Source organism: Muntiacus reevesi, chromosome 4, assembly GCF_963930625.1.
Source record: "Muntiacus reevesi chromosome 4, mMunRee1.1, whole genome shotgun sequence".
NCBI classification, from domain to species: Eukaryota; Metazoa; Chordata; class Mammalia; order Artiodactyla; family Cervidae; genus Muntiacus; species Muntiacus reevesi.
The window spans coordinates 171,211,468-171,229,540 of record NC_089252.1 but is presented as its reverse complement, the minus strand read 5'-3'; the positions used below and the strand labels follow the sequence as shown (position 1 = coordinate 171,229,540).

General features: G+C 44.0%; 1 protein-coding gene across 1 annotated transcript; it reads right to left on the bottom strand.

Annotated features, from left to right (window-relative positions):
- Positions 1-205: 205 nt before the first annotated feature.
- Positions 206-16,952, bottom strand: PYM1 (PYM homolog 1, exon junction complex associated factor). Its single transcript, XM_065932209.1, has 3 exons — positions 16,885-16,952; positions 1,683-1,776; positions 206-1,148 (listed from the first exon to the last, which is right to left on the bottom strand). The coding sequence occupies exons 1-3, from the start codon at positions 16,916-16,918 to the stop codon at positions 665-667; spliced, it is 612 nt and encodes a 203-aa protein (XP_065788281.1). The 5' UTR covers positions 16,919-16,952; the 3' UTR covers positions 206-664.
- Positions 16,953-18,073: the final 1,121 nt, after the last annotated feature.

Genomic DNA, 18,073 nt, shown 5'->3' with positions numbered 1-18,073 from the left:
TGCCACCGCTCCGTGGTGGCGGCCGAGTCGGGCTGGTCTGAGGCGGCCGTGGGCGCTGCCCGGGAGGCCTGTTTGGTGATACATGTAATTTTTACAAAGCAAAAGAGAACACCGCTCTGAACACTTAGCTTCCTGTGCCCAAATGCAGAGGATAAAACAACTCCTCGAAGCTGAAAAGAAAAGAGACAAAGCAAGAGATGTTGGCTACTTGAGTTTATTCTGCTCTTTTTAAAAAAAGGAAAAAAAAAAAAGGGGTGAGGGATGGAAGGGGAGATAACCCATAAACACTGTGAACAGGAACCAAGACTCCAAGACTTGGGCGTGCTCCCCCAGTCCTCAACCTCAGTTCTCCAACAGACTCCCACCCACCCAATTTTCTTTTAAACAAGACACCCAAATCAGCAGCAAAGGTACCTGGGATAGTCACTGAGATCGTGAACACTGGGGATAGGGGAGAGAGAGAGAGAAGTCCAAAAAAACAGGAGTTAGGGACAAAAGGGAAGGAATGAGGGAGAGGCTAGGCTCTGGAGGACGGAGTCGGGCCATGAGAAGTGGAAGTGAGCCAGTCCGGGGACACCCCTGCCGGCTGCTGCTGCCCACGCTCCCCAGGACCCCAGAGAGCCCCATGGTTTATTCTGCGGTCCATCCCCTAACCCCGAGGGCCTCACAGGCCCAGCTCCAAGTCCTCGAGCTCCTCCTCCAACGCCCTCCTCCTCGCTAGCTTCTCCAGCTGCTCTTTGCTGGGCTGGCTGATCTCTCCAGCCTGGATCCGCTGCTGCAGCTCTTCTACCTGCCGAAGCTTCTTCTTTAGGTTCTTTATCTTCTTGGCCTTCTCAGTGGTGGCAGCTGAGTCGGGCGGGTCTGCGGCGGCCGTGGGCGCTGCCCGGGAGGCCTGTGGGGCACTGGGGACCTGGGCTGTCTCTCCCAGGGACACCTTCTCGAGAGTCCGGCTCAAGGCCTCCGCCTCCCCTTTCTCTTGCTGCTGCCGCCTCTTCTCCTTCCGCTTCAGGTTGCGTTTGGCGGCCTTGGAGAGGGCGGGCTCACCGCCCTCAGGCCTGGATGCGGTGACTTGGGCAGTGGCCTCTGGGCTCAGGCCGGGGGGCAATTCTGGTTTACTCTTGAAAAACTTCACGTACTTGTTCTCATACCTGCGGGGAACAGAGTCAAAGAATCACTGGCTTTTCGGGGCCTTCCCCAACCTCACAATTTGCATCACCTTTTCATTTTCCTGCTGCCTTCCTCTCCCTCCAGGCCCTCCCCGACTTTCCTCAGCTCTGCAGATTGGAGGGTCCCTAGGTTTTGGGGGCTCCTGCAATGCAGGAGACTCAGGATGATCCCTTGGAGAAGGGAATGGCAATCCACTCCAGTCTTCTTGCCTGGGAAATCCTATGGACAGAGGAGCCTGGCGGGCTACAGTCCATGGGGTCACAAAGAGTCAGACCAAGTGACTAACACACATGTAGGTCCTAAAGCTCTGGGTCTCTGAATGCTATTTACAGATTCTGCTGATCAGAGGCCCTAGAAACTGGACTAGTCAGTCACTTGGTTACTCATCCCTCACTCACCCCTGAATCCCAGCCCCCTCCTTCCACTTCTTAGGATCTTGGGGCCAGGAAATTCACATGTTCTCTCTTGCTGTATGGGGCCCATTAAATACCCCTGCCTCATGCCTAGCCACTCACACTGGGACCTCCTCCTGGGGCACATAGCCTTCTTTCACCCTCCGCTGCTTTCGCCAGGTCCCGTCAGGTCGCTGTGTTGAAGCGATGTACTTGCCTGAAATGGGAGAATTAAGTTGGACAGTTACTCTTAATTTTCAAATAGCTCCCAAGATGAAAGAATGCATGAGTGCACAGTTTTCCCCAGTCCCTTCCCCCTAATGCACCCATTAAGGCCTTCTTTTCTCATATCAACCTTTACTCTCTATTTACTGAGTGCCTATACCCTGTATAACACACCATTCCTGCCCTCAGGGAGTTTCTATCTTTATAATCTAGTTGGCAAGACAGGGCAGACACAGAGGAAGTTTAAAAAAACACAAGCAACAGGAGGACATCAAAAGACAGTACATGAATAAGAAGCCACAAGAGGCAAAAACAAGAATCCTAAGAGGGAGAAATAACCAGAGATGTTATAGAAAAGAAGTTTTACTATGGTGGATGGTTAAAAACATTGGTCAACTTTCAGGAATCCATACTGTAGATATAAAAGGACCAGCACACAAGGCTATATGCAAAGGATGCTCACATTATAATAATCTTGCTATATTATTTAAATTAGCAAAAAGCTGAAAGCAACTTGAATGGCCATCAACAGATGAGTGGCCAAATAGATGTAGGTCATTGCAGGATATAACACCATGCTATTAAAAAAAAAAAGTTAGATACAAATGAACTGACCTTGAATGGTATCTATGATATACTAAGTGAAAATGCAAGCTGCAGGCTAATATGTAGAGATCCTCAAACTTTTTTGTTTCAGAATCTCCCATACACTCTTATTTTGTAATACTATACATTTCATGATGACTTTTTTTTTAAATCATAGCCATTAATGTTATCAGAAAACTCTTTACTGTGAAGCTGTTTTGCTCACAGTGGCAGATACAAGTTTTCCAAAATTCTAATTTCCACTTGATGGCTTGAATTTTATCACTGGCAATAAGCACTGTCAGTTGATTTCCATGAAACGACAGGCTCACTTCTTTCATTTACAGGAAAATGCCGATCAGATGCTCAGGTCTGAACTATAGTCTGTCAGTCTTTCTTTCAAGCAGAACAGAGTTCCATGAAAAGGCGGCTGGTTTAGCTCGCAAGCCGGACCGATGCGCCAGTGCTGTTCCCTGAGACATCATGTCCCTTCAGTGGGCAGCAGGGCTTCGAGTCTCCTCCCCGTTCAGCTCAGAGAACAGCAACGAGAGGGGTAATTTTCAGTTACGGGTGAATAAGTTCTGGGGCTATCAGGTACAGCATGGTGACTACAGACAGCGAAACTGAGTTACATACTGGAAAGTGGCTGTGAAGAGTTTCCATGCTCTCGCCATAAATCAGTGAAATGGTAATTACGAGAGGTAATGGTAATGACGTGTCCCACTGTTAGCTGACCTTATTGTGGCAAACCTTTCACAACGTATGTAGTGAATCAAATCACGGCACTGCACACCTGTAACACTGTACATAATGTTTTATGTCATACCTCAGTCATGCTGGAAAAATAATAAACAAAAAGATGTGCACTTAAGGGCCAGCCAGGGTTTAATCAAATTAATAATTTTAAACTTTTGAAATAAAAAAAGACTTCTGGCCATGCCTCTGGGCATGCGGGACCTTAGTTTCCTGACCAGTGAGCAAACCCGTGCCCGCTACAGTGGGAGCGTGGAGCTTTGACCACTGCACCGCCAGGCAAGCCCAAAATTAACAATTTTTATTGCATCAGAAGGACATTCTTAAGTGAAACTGGCGTTATCTATTACGAGCATGTGGCGGTGAAGGACACAGTGACCAGCGCAGTGTTGGTCCCGCCACCTTGATCAGTGCTAGGGGTCACAGCTTTGCCCACCATGCCTTCTGTGCCCCCAACCCAGTCAAAGAGGCAAATAGCATCTTAGTATATTATCAAAATAGCTGTGCTTGTAGACCAGTGGGAAGGGTCTTAGGGAATCTCCAAGGCTGCTGGACAACATTTTGAGAAGTGCTGGTGTAGAGGAGGCTCCCACTCCTGCTGGGGCAAGGACAGGCACTCAGAGGCCCGGAGGGTCTGTGCATAGGGACAGGGGGAGGTGTGCAGGACACACGCCAAGGCTGCCAAGACTTCAATGCCGGTGACCGCAGGAGGGATAACCGGGGACAAGAGGTGGTAGAAACCATTAACCTTTAACAACCTAAGTTTTAAAAGCACGTATTTATATCTTGTGTTACACGTGGTTTTTTTTTTAACTATAACTTCTGTTTTAAAAAGGGGAAGCAAGAAAGTAAAAATGATTAAAAAAATAAAAAGTCAAGTCTAGAGCCTCCCACATGGATTACACGTTATCTGTGTTCATAATGCAAATATCATTAATAAACTAAAACCAAAAAATGTGAAAGAAAAATGGGTAAGACTTCACAGGTAGGGGGGATGGAGAAAGAACAAACATGAGCCAAGAAAGGCTTGGACTGTGGGGATGCAAAGAACAGAAAACAGAGGCATACAGGAGAACTAGACAGTTCCTGCTGGGGAATACAAAACTACATTGAAAATTAAAAATAGGGCCATATCTCAGAAAGTCTTAAAAACAAGGTCAAGGGATTTGGAGTTTATCGGTGAATAAAAGAGGGACACTGAGCACATTGCTTGCGTAGCTCCAATAGTTCAGAGACAAAAATAAAAACTCCATAATGAGAAAACAGAGGGTCCACAGAGAGAGGATAGAGATTAGAGCTGGGCTTTGGAGAAAGAACCAAACTAAAGCAAATGAAAATGGAATGAGAATGGATTCTAAACAGAATTCTATTCTAAACCAAATTTCCAACATGGCAGTGTACAGGGCCTGGGCAGGAGATGGTGACTAGACCAGCCTGGCTGAATCAGGCCTGATGTAAAGTAAATGAGAGAATGTTCAGACTTCAAAGTGCTAGTTAAGGAGTTTAATATCTGGCACATGGCATGCATTCACTAAATAGCTGTCAAATGAAAGAATCTTTTATCCAATGCAGAGTTTTAGGGCAATTAATCTGGCATGATGAAAAGATGAATTGTTAAGGGAAAACATTGGAAACTGGGGAAATCAGTTAGGAAAAAAAGACCGCAGTAATCCTGGCATGAGAAGAACTGGCTGAAAAAGGAAAGGAAGAGAACGATGCCAGATGTATTATCAAAGACACACCAGCACTCGGCAATTCACTGACGGGGGAGGGGCAAAGAGCTCTAAAGTCAAAGACACACTCTGCTTCATAATCCCAGTCCTGGAAATTTAGCATGAGGAAACAGTTCCAACTGGAGAAAACAAAGGAAAAAGACAGCAATCATGAAGTCATGGCAGTGTTTATAAATAGCAAAAAGTTAAAAACAAACCACATCCAGTTATGTACGAATGGTTTACAATACAGCCAGTAAAAAATGGTAATTTTAATCATTAATATGATGTAATGGAATGTAAAACATATATATACTGTGATTTCTAATATTAAATGTTAGATGCATAAATTACAAAAAGAATGTGCAATATGAAAAGCTATGTTTGGTGACTGGATCATGAATAACTTTTCCTTTGAAAAATTCCCATTAATGTTGTTATATTGTGGGTTTTTAAAAATCTCATTTTGGGTTTCAGATCTAAATGGCTTAAAGAATGAGTACACAAAGGAGGGTGAAATTATTTTTGACAGGTGACTTACAAAGATTTTATGTAGGACAAAGCAACTCTGTGATCTTGGGAAGACAAGCAGGATTTAGACAGGTAGGGGTAGGGGTGTGGTTATGAGGAAAGAGAAGAAAGGGAGGTATTTCAGGCTTATAGGACAACATAAACAAAGGGACAAGTTATTCTAGTCGTCCACCTACCTAAGTTTCTCCCTGGATTCCTGTTTCCCTCAGGGTATTTGGATGGACATGAGACCACACACAAAAGCCTTGATCCTGGTCGAGCCAGTCTCCAGCCTCTAAGCCACTCCCTGCTCTGGCCACTGAAATAGCCACAAATCTCCCCCGTGCCTTTATTCTCTATGCTCTTCCTTTGGCTTGGAACAGACTTTTCTTTATTCTTAATGACTACTGGTCTTTAAATTTTTCTGGGCTCCAAAATCACTGCAGATGGTGACTGCAGCCATGAAATTAGGAGATGCTTACTCCTTGGAAGGAAAGTTATGACCAACCTAGACAGAGTATTAAAAAGCAGAGACATCACTTTGTCAACAAAGGTCCATCTAGTCAAAGCTATGGTTTTTACAGTGGTCATGTATGGATGTAAGAGTTGGACTATAAAGAAAGCTGAGTGCCAAAAAACTGATGCTTTTGAACTGTGGTGTTGGAGAAGACTCTTGAGAGTCCCTTGGACTGCAAGGAGATTCAACCAGTCCATCGTAAAGGAGATTAGTCCTGGGTGTTCATTGGAAGGACTGATGCTGAAGCTGAAACTCCAATACTTTGGCCGCCTCATGCGAAGAGTTGACTCATTGGAAAAGACCCTGATGCTGGGAGGGATTGGGGGCAGGAGAAGGGGACAACAGAGGATGAGATGGCTGGATGGTATCACCAACTCGATGGGCATGGGTTTGGGTAAACTCCGGGAGTTGGTGATGGACAGGGAGGCCTTGGTGTGTTGCGGTTCATGGGGTCGCGAAGAGTCTGACAGGACTGAGCACTGAACTGAACTGGTCTTTAAAGGTCAAGTTCAAGTATAAACTCCTCAGTGAAGTCTTTCCTGACCTTTCCATCCCAAACCCATTTAGAAGTTGCCCTTTGTGCACCCACAGCACCTGTTTTGGCCTTTTATCAGGATCTAATGTTTAACATGATTGTTTGCTTGCTTGAGAGCAGAAACTTTGACTTTGATCTTTGAAGCACAGGGCCTGAACCATGGAAGACTGTAATCAGTTCAAATTTAAATCAATTCAAATGAATAAATAAATCTAAATATCATATTAGGGAACAGTAAGAATCCAGCATATTTTGGGCAAAAAACACATGTAATGGGAAGAGACTAGAAGTCAGTCAGTCAGAATATGAAAGATATCCACCTCCTCTTGAGCTTGAACTCCAGCTTCCTAATGTGAGAGAACAATGCAGGCCATTACGGGAGTGGAGATGATCTGCTCAAAGCAGTGCTTTAAGAAGATTACCCTGAAAATGTGTAACATAAACTAAAGGCAGAGGGGGAAAAAAACAACAGTTGCAATGTGAGAAGACTTGATTTCAATGGTCTGTATGGATGTTGAAAAGAAAATGAAAGAGAAATTTATTATAAAGAGTAAGACAGGATCTGAAGACTGCCAACCTTTGAATGAGAGGAAATCATTTCACTACAGTGGATTTAATCTGGTGCTTTTCACGTTTTCTCATATTTTTCACAACATATCTGTGGGTACACAGGCACACAGTAATAACATTCTTCACACGTGGATTTTAAATGTTTATTGGGTACCTGCTGTTGTGGCAGGCACTGTAACAGGAGCTAGGGATACAACAATGAATAAAAAAAGCAAGCAAGGGTCTTGCCTTCTTGGAGCATTCATTCTAATGAAAAAGAAAGGTAAGAACACAAACTAACTGCAATATCACTCTTGAATGTGGGCAATTTGGAGGAGAATATAAACTACTGATATACAGAAAATCCAAAGGTGAAGAGTTTTGTGAATGACTAATTTGACTCTAGAAAGACAGTGTTTTTACATGGAATTAAGGAGAGACAGCTAGAAACATACATTTAAGTAAACTGCATAGAGATTACAGTTGAAGGCTTAAGACTAGTAGAGATGGGAAAAAAAAAAAGACTAGTAGAGATGGAATGTGAGAAAAGATAAGAGACAGAAACTTCTTGAACAGCCGCCCTAACTGGAAACCCTTGGAGATACAAACAGCCCATTATCACAACGGAGCACCTATTTTATGTTATCTTTGGTTTCACTCTCTGGCCTTGATGGTATCCAAGTGAAGTGAAGTGTCCAACTCTTTGCGACTCCATGGACTACACAGCCATGGAATTCTTTAGCCCAGAATACTGGAGTGGGTAGTCTTCCCCTTCTCCAGGGGATCTTTCAAAGGTAAAGTCAAAAAGGAACGAGAGATTTACAGATTCCTAAACCTAAAAATAAAAACCATGGGCAGAATTATCAAGATTCTTAGGTAGCATCTTTTCTTTTTTTTTAAGTATTTATTTACTTTTATTTATTTAATTTGGCTTCGTGGGTCTTGGTTGTGGTATGTGGACCTAGTTCCCTTAGGAGGGATCACACTCAGACCCCCTGCAGCGGAAGTGCAGCGTCTTGACCACTGGACTGCAACAGGGCCCCCAGGAGGCATCTGAGAACCAAAAACAGAGGGTAGAGACTGCTTCCCTCAGAACCCTGTACACTTTATCTCCTCACATCTCCTATTTTGTAATCCTCAGTCTGTTTCCTTAAATTGAAAAGGGCCTAGTTTTCGGGGTGGCAGGAAGACAGTGAAGATACGACACAGGCTTCAAAGAACTCCAAGGGGTGACATGGAAGTGACCGTTAAAGGTGAAGCCCTGGTGCCTGCTTCAAAGTTAAGATCAGGGTTACAGATCTGAGCCTGAGGATGACCTGGGGGCCACCAGTTTTAAGATTCAGGTGTGGTTCCTAACACAGAATATTAAAAGAGAAGACCTAGTTTGGAGGAGTGACTCCAGAAAAACAGCCCTGATTATTTCCCTCAAGAAAGAAAAGGTGTCGGCGGCACCAGGAAGTAATCCCAGGAAAGAAAGACTGGGACAGGACTCTTGCATGCAGACCGAGGGTCTGAGGTCAGGCCAGGTGGTTAACAGTATTAAATACTGCAAAGGGATTAAGGAAAAGCAGAACTGAGAAGAAAAAGGTTATTGATTCTGGCAATTTGGAAATCCCTAATTATGTTAAAGAATACAACTTCAGAAAAGCAAAGTGGTCAGAAGTCAGACTACAAATTAATTAAATGCAGTAAACAGTTATTGAAAGCCTCCTATGAGAAAAATCCTCTACTAAATGCTATGGAAATTATCAAGATCAGTAAATTGGCCCCTGCTTTCAAGAAATTTACAGTTTATGTTAAGGAGAAGGGTGGACAAGTTAGGTAACAAAGAATAAGATAAAAATATAAATGTCTTGGGACTTCCCTGGAGGTCTGGTGGTTAAGACTCCACTCTCCCAAGCAGGGGTCATGGATCTGATCTCTGGTTGGGGAACTAAGATCCCATATGCTGCATGGTTCTGCCAAAAATATATAGATATAGATACATGTGAATGTTTTAGGCATCCCTGAGAGACACTGATACATACTAATAGGAGACTTCAAGGGAATAAATAAGTACACCCTATTTGATGGGGGAAGGTGACACAAAATTAGGAAAAACTCAGGGACTTGACCTCAAAGACTATGTAATAGCAGTTAATAGTAACAACAGTAAATCAGTGGCTGATATTTGTGTAGGCAGAGAAAGAAAGGGCATTCTCAGAACAACAAGCGAAACTGTGGCAGTGTAGGAACTTCTCCGGCGGTCCAGGGGCCGATCCTCTGCACTCCCGGCGCAGAGGACAGTCTGGTCCCTGCTCAGGGAAACAGATCCCACATGCCACACCTAAGCGTTTGAAAGCCGCAACCAAGACCCAGTGCAGTCAAATAAACAAACGTGAGTAAATAAATAAGAGAACCTTTCAAAAGCAACACAATTTTTTCAAGTATTTTTTATTTATCTGACAGAGCTGGATCTCAGCTGTGGCATGTGGGATCCAGTTCACTAACCAGGGATCAAACACAGGGCCCCTCCATTGGGAACTTGGACTCTTAGCCATTGGACAGCCAAGGAAGACCCAAAAGCAACATAATTTAAAAAAAAAAAAAAATGATGGCAGTGTAAAACTCACAGTATGTTGAGAGCAATTAGGAAAGAACATTAGTAAGTGGCCACAATACACCAGGAATTGTACATATACTACTGCACTGATTCTACACACTAAGTAGATTATCATCATCTACAGCTGAGGAAACAAAGTCTTCAAGAGATCCAAGATATGATTAAGATCACAAAGGCAGCATGTATTAACATGTGCAATCTGAACTCAGTTCTGAACTCAGCTTACTGATCTGCAGCTTACCTACCAGCACACCTGCTATTTCCCCTGCTTTAGACTATACTGCTCAGTTTCACTGGAGGATTTAAGCAGAGAGATAGTATGTGATGGGCTTTCCTTGTGGCTCAGCTGGTAAAGAATCCACCTGCAATGCGGGAGACCTGGGTTCGATCCCTGGGTTGGGAAGATCCCCTGGAGAAGGGAAAGGCTACCCACTCCAGTATTCGGGTGTGGAGAATTCCATGGATAGTCCATGGGGTCACAAACAGTCAGACACAACTGAGTGACTTTCACAAGAATAGTATGTGATGATACTGTATTGAAAAGTGGTTTGTGCTCATACTAGAGGAGTATCTTTAATGTAAGAGCAAATAGGCTGTATGTTAATTTGATAGCCAATTCCAAAAAGATAATAGCAGCTACCCTTTATTGAGTGTTTGCTTCATGCCCATTAATATAAACATTCAGTATTTATATTAATTTGCCCAAAGTTACAATGTCAGGAAACTGCAGAATTCGAATCCAAGCTGTGGGTTCTGAAGGCTGTGCTTTTTACACTACTATTGTGTTGTAAGTGAAAAAGAATACCAGAAAGTTCAACCTCACTAGTAATCAAAGGAAATAAAAATTAAAACAATAAAATATTATTTTAACCTATCAAAGCAGTAGAATTTTTTTTTAGCAGTAGAATTTTTAAAGATGAGAATTCCAATGTAGTCAAAGAAGTTCTGAAACCAGTATTTTCACATATTGTCAATGGTAAAATCCTTTAGAAAGCAATCTAAGCAAGAGAATAAAGTAGTCCTAACATTTAGCAGCATTTCCATAAAATATCGTTATATATAACACTACTTTTCTAAGATATTAACAAGGGTTACCTCCCAAAATTTGTTAAGTTTGAGAAATTATGGGTTAAACACAGGGAAAAAATTTTTTTTGTTCTTATCAACAAAGACTTAAACACACTATGTTCTTATTCATGTGAATATTCTGATGGGAATATGGTTTACAGTGTTTCCCAAATTTATTTGACCACAGGAACCTTATTTTTATTTTAGCCTTTTATTTTATGGCACATCTCATAGGACTACTAAGTGTTCTGAGAGTTACATCCTGGAAAGCATAGCCATTCAGTATGATCCAAATTATGTTAAACAGAGAATGCTTTAAATGTGCATAGAAAGAAAAACTAAAAGGAAACATTAATTGTAGTCATCTTGGAATTGCCAAACATGCATGTGACTTATACTTAACACTAGTTATGAAAATATTTTCCAAGTTTTCTATAATCAATATGAATTCTATAATTAATTAAAAATAAATAAAAGTTTGTACCCTCTAATCCAGTAAGTCTATCTCTGAGAAATCTATCCTAAGAAAAAATCCTAAACGCAGACAAAAACATTCATCGACTTATTGTAAGAAAAATTCTATAAACAATCTGCAAGTCCAGTAACAGAAAAAAGGTTAAGAGAAGGTGCATGCTCAAACAATAAAACACTCTGCCAGTATTTTGAAAGATGTTTACAAATGTTTTAATAGCAAGATGTTTTTAAACATGTTTTAATAGCAAGGAAAAATATTTCTGTCATGAGGTTAAATGAAAAGGTAACACATAAAAACATAAATACCGTATGATTAAAAAATGTTCTTAAAGTGCACAGAAAAATAAAGATCAGAAGGGTATATGCAAATTTAACAGTTGACAAATTATACTGAACAAACATTACATAATTAAACTGCACTTGAGCAGTAATCTGGTAACCGTGTGTCAAATGGGGGGAGAGAGAGAGAGAGAGAGAGAGAGAGAGAGAGGCAGAACAACTACTTAGGAGGTCATGGCAATATCTGCAGGATAAAGAAAACTAGAATTCTATCAGGCAGTTAGATTGACCCAAGTACTCTGCTTGACACTTTGCACATGTAATTTCTTCTAAACCAGATCTTCACATAACTAACAATTACAGAACCGCTCCTCAGGTCTGTCCGCGTGCTTCCTTAGGACCTAAGTGCTTTCTTAGGAATTCCCTGGTGGCTCAGACGGTATAAAGCATCTGCTTACAATGTGGGAGACCCGGGTTTGATCCCTGAGTCAGGAAGATCCCCCGGAGAAGGAAATGGCAACCTGCTCCAGTACTCTTGCCTGGAAAATCCCGTGGACAGAAGAGCCTGGTAGGCTACAGTCCATAGGGTCACAAAGAGTCAGACTTGACTGAGCGACTTCACTTTCTTTCTTTCTTTTCTATGTGCTAGACATGTACGTTATTTCATTTAAATGTTAATTAATTCTCACAATAATCCTATAATGTAGGAGTTACTATTCCTATTTCACTGATAAGAAAACTAAGTCTTGGATTCCCTAGGTTTAAAATTCCCAGGCCATATAGTTAACAAATATTGAAGATGGAATAATGGTAATGGCAGCAGGAGGAGAAAAATGATACTTTGATTGGGGGATGGGATTGAAAGACAATGTGAAAATAACACCCCAGTTACATTTGTTGATAATAACAAAAACATCTAGTGCTCTGATCTTGGTTTCCTACATCATTCTTTAAAAAGAACAAGGGTTCCTTGAAGAAATAGATGATTTTAGGTCTGGGACAGGAAATATACAAGATGAGCCTGGAGCACCTTCTAGTGCCAAAAAAGAAGCACTAAAAAAACAAACAAACAAACCCAAAACAACAAAAACCTACACTGATGAGGGTATGTCAAAGGGACACAGGGCCAACTAAAAGAGCTCTCAATGTTCAAAGCTGGAACATCTGAACAGTAAAATAAGTAAAATAACCCAAAGTCCATATTGATAACAAATAAATTCAGTTCAGTTCAGTCACTCAGTTGTGTCTGACTCTTTGCAACCCCATGGACTGCAACACGCCAGGCTTTCCTGTCCATCAATAAATTACTGAATAAATATATGGTGAAGAAAAGAAAAATCTCCTGTGCAGATGAATTCCAAACAACGTGTATAAGTATTACATCCTTAAGGAAGGGAGTGTAACTCTTTAGGTGTGGGCTGTGGATAGTGACTTTCTTCTGAAGAGTACAGAACAGAAAGGAGAAGGGACAAAAGTGATTTCACAGCAGAGAAATCTTACAAGTACCACCTCAGCGGGAGACCACAGTAACTATCAAGAGTAAAAAGAATCTATGTGATACTATGTAACTTCAATATGATATGATGAAAATGTCACTTTACTTCTATGGTCCTTCCCTAAAAAGCACTTAATCCCGGTCTAATCATGAGAAAAACATCAAATTCCTACAGAGGGAATCCTACAAAAATACCTGATCAATATGCCTCAAAATTGTCAAGGTCATCAAAAACAAGGAAAGTCTGAGAATTTCTCAGAGCTGAAGGTGACATGAGAACTAAATCTAATAAGGGATCCTGGAACAGATTTTAAAAAAAAGGCAAAAACTGAGAAAATCTTAGTAATGTATGGGCCTTAGTTTATAATGTTTCCCTGGTAGCTCAGATGGTAAAGAATCTGCCTGCAATGCAGGAGACCCCAGTTTGATTGCTGGGTTGGGAAGATCCCCTGGAGAAGGGATAGGCTCCCCACTCCAGTATTCTTGGGCTTCCCTGGTGGCTCAGCTGATGGAAGAATCCGCCTGCAATGAAGGAAACCTGGGTTCGATCCGTGGGTTGGAATACTGGTTCATTAACTGCAATAATGATCTCATACTAATGTATGATGTTAATAACGGGAAACTGAGTTTAAGGTATATAGGAATTGTATCATTTTCTCAATTTTTCTATAAATCTAAACCTGCTCTAAAAATAGTCTATTTAAAATTTAAAAAGGGAGAAAGAAAGAGAGAAATGATGTAATGAGTACATCTTAGGTCGCCTAGAACAATGGTGCCTTTAGCAGAAATAAGAAAGGAAAAGCTGATAATGATTGGTCAGACTGGATTTAAGGTGTGACAGTATATCCAGGAATAAAAGCTACTCACCGAACAATTAGAAAAGGGAACTGACAACCCAGGAGAGAAGCTGGTGCTAGAAAGAAGCCACTGCAAAGACTTAAGGAACAGGGTATGTCCTGGCAGGCCAGTGGTTAGGAGATTCATTCGGCACTTTCACTGCTGTGACCTGGGTTCAATCCCTGGTCAGGGAACTAAGGTTCTGAAAGCCATGAGGCCAAAAAAGAAAAAAAAGTTAAGGAACAAGTAAGCAGTAAGGAAATGGAAATAGTATGTGTGAACCTGATATTCAAATCAGGCTATGAACAGGAAGGAAACAGAAATAACAGACCTTAACTTCTCAATGAGATAGAAAGTGAGGCCATTTGCCACAAGGAGAAGGGAAAGTCACAGAGAGCTGAGAAAGGTAGGGGAAAAAGCCACGTTAGGATGTAAGCATATGGAGAAAGAAGAACTGGATGCAACTTCCCTGGTGATTCAGCCGCTAAGACTCTGTGTTCCTAAGGCAGAAGAAGGCCCAGGTTTGATCCCTGGTCAGGAAACTAGAACCCACATGCTGACACTAAGAGTCTGCATGCCACAACTAAAGACTCGGAGCAGCCAAATAAATTAAAAAAAAATTTTTTTAATAAAAGAATTGGAGAAAATCCATGACCTTGGCAGAAGTTAACTTTTTATATTATACCGAATGTGCTACAGTCCATGCCTTTTCTCTAGCCATGCGCTGTGGCCTAGAAGCAGAAGCCAAGAAAAAATTTGATGGGTATGATTCAAGAGAACAGAAGTGCTTGCTTAGTACAGAAGATCAAAATGAATGAAGAAAGCAATGAGGACAGTGACTGGTCACAGAGGCCCAGCAGGGCAGCATCACAAGTAGTCACAACGGAGACTTCCCCGGTGGCGCAGTGGATAGAGTCCATCTGCCAGTGCGAGGGACAGCAGTTGGATCCCCGGTCCAGGAAAACCGCACGTGATGGCCAGCAACCAAGCGCACGCGCCCCGACTACGGAGCCCAGCGCTGCCAGCTGGGGCGCCTGTGCGCAGAGCCTGTGGTCCACCACAAAGAGAAGCCCGAGCACCGAAGAGGAGCCCCTGCTCCCAGCGAGAGAAGGCCATGCGCAGCAAGAGACCCAGCTCAACCAAAAGTCAGTTAACTTTTCAAAAACTAAAAAAAAAAAAAAAGAAACAGTAGTCATAAAGGTGCTGGTAGACTCAATGAAATGAAATGGAAAAGAGGTCAAGGACCAGAGGAACTAAAGAGCGAAAAAAGCTGACTCTATGGGTTTGTGGAAGTGAAAAAGGTGACTGGGTAAGGAAGCTAAAACAAGCGATGGGGAGCTCTGTCGCCGGTGGTGGTCTGTGAGGAAGGACATGTAGTAGGTCCAGACTGCAGTGGTTCTGAGCCGTAGCTGGCTTGAAAATTCAAAGGAAAACCAATCATCTCACGTTGAGGAATTATAAAAGTATTGCAGGGACTTCCATGTTGGTCTAGGGGTTAAAAGCCCGCATTGCAATGCAGAGGACACAGGTTCAATCCCTGGTAGGAGAACTAAGTCTGCGTGACCCAACGGAAGATTTCACATGACACAACAAAAACCCCCCTGTGTGGATACAGCCAAATAAATAATAAATGTGTATCCTTAAGTGTCCCACAGATGCTGAGTGGAGACACTGAGAAACAGAATTAAACGATATGATACGTCTCGTCCTTGTGGGCAGCGGACATTGGCCCTGAAGTTTTAGAGAAAATGCCGCAATTACATGGCAACATCTTCCAGAATCACAGGGACAGTGGGAGATCATGACCTGGAAACAGCAAGGGAAAGCAGAAAAGCAGTGTGACTCCTTCTCTTCTACACAGTCCCATGAGGACAGAAGACACCTCTTGGGAGGGTAAGGTGAGATGTCATATCTGAATTTTCATTAAATCAGTTTAAAGAAAAGTTAATAAGTAGAAATGTACTGCACAATGAGTAATATTTTCAAAGCACACATCAAAAGAGGCAAATTGAAGAAGTACCTACTATGTAGAGAGCAAGAGAAGTTGTACCACTTTGAAAGGTGATGTTGCAGAGAAGTAGCAGAGACTTGGGTTGTCACTAGATACCATATTAGAGGTGGGTTGAGAAGTAACATGGAAAACAAGAAAAGCAAGAGGCATAAAAGGTATATTTTAAAACAGACTGCATGTACCAAAGTACACACACACACTCACTTCTATAGAACACAAATACACAGTGAGGACTACAAAAAGCAGTAACTCCTTGCCTTGCACAGCGTTTTATAAATCGCTTTCACATATACTATCTTATTCGACTGTCATTGAATAGAGGCGCACATTTTTCATGAAGATGAGGAGATGAGGACGGGGCACAGAAAAAAATGAAACTCTTGATTCCCAGTTTTCAACGTATCAACCTCACATACATAGCAGACACTTCAGCATCTCAATCAGCCAGGTTGGAACATCTCTGACCAGAAGAAACAGTGGGTTCTATAAACTTGTCAGAGGACTTCAGAGGCCACAAGACACCTTCTGGTTTACCTTCTACCACCTCAGATCCCTCAACTCTTATCACCATCACCAGAGAAGGTACCGAAGGGTGACGGGTGGTGTCATCAAGGAGAGAACTCCAGCTGAAAGTTGTATTAGGTTCCTCTTCCCCTCACACCTCTGGACCTCAGTGACCCAACAATTAAGACGAGGAAGATTGGAAAAAGAACTATGTAGCAATGAGGAGGTCTCCAACAGATACATCTTCGATAAACAGGATTTAAACGGGGCTCCGGCAGGGGAGAAAGCAGGTACAGCGAGAGATGGGGGAGGGGAGGGGGGATCAGGAATTGGAGGGAGTTGAGAGTGCAGGCGCCCCCAAGGCTGAGAACCCAAAAGAGATATGGGAGCTCCAACTGCTGGAGAAGAGCTAAGGGCCCGTCAGGGTCCTGGATCAAGGGCCAGCGCTGAAGGACCCCAGGGCTTGGGCGACCGGAAGCGGAGACCCCCAAACAAGAGACCAGAAGGGGGCGCAGGTGACAGCCCGCAGGAGAGAATGAATGGGGAAGGCGGTCCGGAGGGCGGGGCAAAGGAGGGGCCCCGGGATGGGCGGGGCACAGACCCCTTTCTAAGTCCGAACCCCTGCCCCGAGAGCCCGGGGAGAAGCGGCTCCGCGACTCCCGCACTCACCGCCGGTCTCGTCAGTTACATAGGGAGTCGCCATCTTGAAAACGCAAACCACTTCCGGCGTGAGCGGGCTGGGGTCCCGCCCCCCTCCCCACCGGAAGTGGAGTCCAGATCGTAACAAGCCACCATTTTAGTCTTAAAGGGAGAGTACACCATTTGGTGGACAGAAGTGAAGGAGGCGGAAAGAAGCTGAAGACTAAAATAAAATAAGAGCCGTAGCCTCTTTTACTGCCGTTGATGCCAGTATTGAGCGCCTGCTGCGTATATAGCAGTTCTCTGAGCGCCGAGAGGAGTTCCGAGGCACAGCCCCTACCCTTGCAGGCAGTCTTCGTCTGTGTAGGACCTGCGGGAGGAAAGGGGGCAAGGCCCACCTGCCTCCAGAAGGCGGGGGAGGGGGAAGGCTAGTAAACGAGGAAAAGGCGGATATTCAGGGCCTGGCCTGCGCCCAGGTTCCAGAGCCGCCTGGGGATACGGGGCGGGGAGGCCAGCTCCGGGAACGCACCGGGGCGCACCAGTGTTGGGGGCGAACGCAAGAGCCCAGCTGACCCTCTCTTAGAAGGTGGGGAGGTAGAAATCGCGCGCCGATTGCCCTTGGCCGCTCAGCTCAACCCTCCCGAGAGAGACGCGCGAGAGGGACGTGCAAGGCCGAGGGCGCTGCCTGTCGGTCATTTGTCCCCGCAGCTGCAGGGCTGCCGGCGACTTCTACGGCTGAGAAGGCGGGGCGGGCGGCCCGGACCTGGCCCTGCCCCTGGGGCGGCCCCAGGGGCTCGGGCGGCGAAGTGACGACGGTCCAACTTCGCTCAGGCCTTCGACCCGGGAGCCGCCTCGGGCTCGCCCCGGGGTCAGAGGGTGAGGTGAAGGCTGCTGGGCGGACCCAATTAGTAGTCTAATTAACCTCGGCCACGTCTCAGTGCTCTGGGGATCCAACTCCGGGCAAAACGCCAATAATCTGAGCCGTTCGGTCGCTGCCTTTGCAGCCCTGCCCGGCCCCGAGTCTGCCTTTTCTTTAGGAACCCAAATGTTCTCCCGCCCCCGCTGTTCTCGGCAGCTCGTGTTGCTTCTGGGCTAAGTCCTGCTAAACTCGTTTCCCCCGCAGCTTGGGAGGGGCCGGCTACAGGCTCCCCTCCTCTGCTCAGGTGTCTGCCCTGCCCTCCCCCACCCGCCGTGTTGTTTTTTCCTCATCAACAGTTTT